The sequence below is a fragment of the Terrapene carolina genome, unplaced genomic scaffold (assembly GCF_002925995.2).
Source record: "Terrapene carolina triunguis isolate 2854851 unplaced genomic scaffold, T_m_triunguis-2.0 Scaffold616, whole genome shotgun sequence".
Taxonomy (NCBI): Eukaryota; Metazoa; Chordata; order Testudines; family Emydidae; genus Terrapene; species Terrapene triunguis.
The window spans coordinates 550,780-553,495 of record NW_020664967.1 but is presented as its reverse complement, the minus strand read 5'-3'; the positions used below and the strand labels follow the sequence as shown (position 1 = coordinate 553,495).

Sequence of the window (2,716 nt, the reverse complement as noted above, 5' to 3'; positions counted from 1 at the left end):
CTAGTGGTTAGAGCAGGGGGGGCTGGGAGCCAGGACTCCTGGGTTCTGTCCCTGGCTCCGGGAAGAGAGTGGGGTCTAGTGGTTAGAGCAGGGGGGCTGGGCGCCAGGACCCCTGGGTTCTGTCCCTGGCTCCGGGAAGAGAGTGGGGTCTAGTGATTAGAGAAGGGGGGGCTGGGAGCCAGGACTCCTGGTTTCTATCCCTGGCTCCGGGAAGGGAGTGGGGTCTAGTGGTTAGAGCAGGGGGGGGCAGAGACGACTGGTACTTGCTGATAGTTGGGGGGGGCACAATTTAAAGGTTTGTTTCCCCCTCCCCCCGGAACAGCTTGAGTCACGCTCCTCCCAGGCACATCCCTCAGCAGCCCCTCCATGCAGCTCACCAGCTCTGGGAGCTGCTGCCCAGGGAGGGGGCCCAGCTGGCAAACCCTGGTAGAAATCTGGGGAGGGGCATGTGACCCCCCCCTCCACACACAGACATACACATGTTGCCTCTGACGGGGGCCTGGGAGCCAGGACTCCTGGGTTCTGTCCCTGGCTCTGGGAGGGGAGTGGGGTCTAGTGGTCAGAACAGTGTGGGGCTAGGAGCCAGGACTCCTGGGTTCTTCCCCTGGCTCTGGGAAGGGACAGAGGCCTGGTGGGTTAGAGTAGGGTACGGAGGCCGGGGAGCCAGGCTGCCTAGATCCTAGTCCCACTCAGCCACTGCAGCTGACAGCAGAAGGGAGTCTTGTATTTTTGTAGTCGGCTCGTTCTCAGCTGGGCAGCCTGGGGCCCCTTCGCCAGCAGCAGGGCTCCCCGGCCTGTCGGCAGCGGGTGCTGGCAGGAAGGGACCCCCCTCCAGGGGCTCCTAGGGCAGCAGCCGTGTGAGGGTCTGGGCGGCACCAGACCCCCCCCCCCACCCAGCACAGACAGACGTAAAGGGGAGGGTGGAGGGCCCAGTGGTTAGACCAGGGGTGTGCCCAGAACTGGGTATGCGATGGAGCATTTTGAGCAAGGGCCTGGGAGTCAGGACACCTGGGTTCCCTGCTTGGCATGGGGAGGGGAGTGGGTCAAGCAGGGGATAGGATGCAGGACACCTGGGTTCTTTGTGTCATTCCCCCCCCCCCTTGGTGCCCCACAGTCCCCTGCTGTTGATTGTGCAGCAGCCGGATGTGGAACTGCTTTGTTGAGCGTGAGAAGACGAGCGGGGATCTCAGGGGGTTACAGGGCTGGGGACCCCAGTGCCAGGCCCCGAGGGAAAAGCCCCAGCAACAGGCGACCGGTGGGTGCAGGGGCGAACCCCAAGGGCTCAGAAACAAGCGAGGTCCCCATGGAAGGGCAAGATCCCGCCCCAGCAGGTGGGCCCAGTGCTGGAGGGGTTAACACCGGAGCCCCGGGGAGGCTGCCAGGAAAGGAGTGAGTCAGGCCAGGAAGCCGGCTGGAGCAGGATGCCAGCTGGGGAGAGGAGGAACCGGCTGGGCCATCTCCTGGCTTGCAGGGGCCCCCCGCTGGCTTTTCCCTTGCTGCTTCCCTGAGGGCGGGGGGGGGGCCTCCCAGTGCAGATCGGGCCCTGTTCTCCCCGCCACTCCAGTGCCCCCCTGCCCAGCTCTGCAGCCTGCTCCCTGCCCCACGCTAGCCCTCCAAAGCAGCCCCGCAGGAGCCGCTTGCCCGGGGCATCTGGCGGCACAGCCATATGGCTGTAAGGGGAGGGGCAGGTTTGGGGTGCCCCACAGCTGCCAGCACCCCCTCCTTAGGGCCAGGGGGACAAAGTCAGCCCCACACGCACCTGGGCCTGCTCCTGAACAGAACCCAGGTGTCCGGATTCCTCCATCCCCCACCTGGGCCAGGTCATGGCATAGTCACTGAGCGAGGGGAGACTCCTCCCTTCGGAAGAGAAGCCCCAGCCCCCCTCGGCCAGCGCTGGCTGGTCCCAGCTCATGGGAGACGATCTAAGGCCCCCCCCCCCCCCCAGCCAAGCCGCACTCCCCAGCCCCACTAGCCCTTCTCCGGGCCCAGCGCTGCGGACGCTCGGGGCCCAGGCTGCAGGGTGTTCCAGAGAGCCCAGGGCCAGCGTGCCGAGGGCCCAGCCCCCCTGCTTGGGGGGGCGGGAGGGGGGCTACAGGGCGCTTTGCTCCCAGCCGGGCACCCAAGCTCTCGCCAGCCACACGGGCTCGGCCCTGAACCCCGCTGGCCCAGCCAGGCCCCGTGGGGCAAAGTGTCAAAGAGGCAACCGAGCGGCCCCCGGTCTCTGCCTCCACAATCCGCCCCCAACACCCAGAGCCTCCAGGGGAAGTTAGGAGCCTAGATGGTTTTGAGGGTCAGGGCCCACAGCCAGTCCCGCGAGGCGGGCTCCACCCCAGCAGGGCCGCAGCCGGATCCCTGCTTTGACCAGAGGGCAAACGCAGCCCTGGGGGCCAGGGCGGAGGTCAGGAGCGACGGCAAATATTAGCAGCAGGATCCTGGCGCAGCTCTGGGCCCGGGCGCTCGCCCCGCGCCACTGGGCTCCACCTGATGGCCCCGGTCCTGCAGCAGCAGCTGTTACGGCTCCCTCCTCACCTGCGCCTATTTTAAACCCTGCCTGCCTTTTATAGAGGTGGGGTTTTTTTTTTTTTATACAAGCCAACCTTCACCTTCGATTTACAGCCTCCCCCCGGACTCTGCCCCGGAGCCATAAACCGCAGCGGCTCTTATCGGGCTGCTGGAGAAAGTTCATCTCGGCCCCCAGCGAGCGGAGAAAGCGGGT

At 66.0% G+C, this 2,716-nt stretch overlaps 1 protein-coding gene across 1 annotated transcript in view; it reads right to left on the bottom strand.

Annotated features, from left to right (window-relative positions):
• MYO1A (myosin IA) overlaps positions 1 to 1,804 on the bottom strand; it is a 19,414-nt gene extending 17,610 nt beyond the window's left edge. The window contains exon 1 of the mRNA XM_026659279.1: positions 1,760 to 1,804. Within this exon, the coding sequence (XP_026515064.1) occupies positions 1,760 to 1,804 (45 nt within the window). The remainder of the gene's footprint in view (positions 1 to 1,759) is intronic.
• Positions 1,805 to 2,716: the final 912 nt, after the last annotated feature.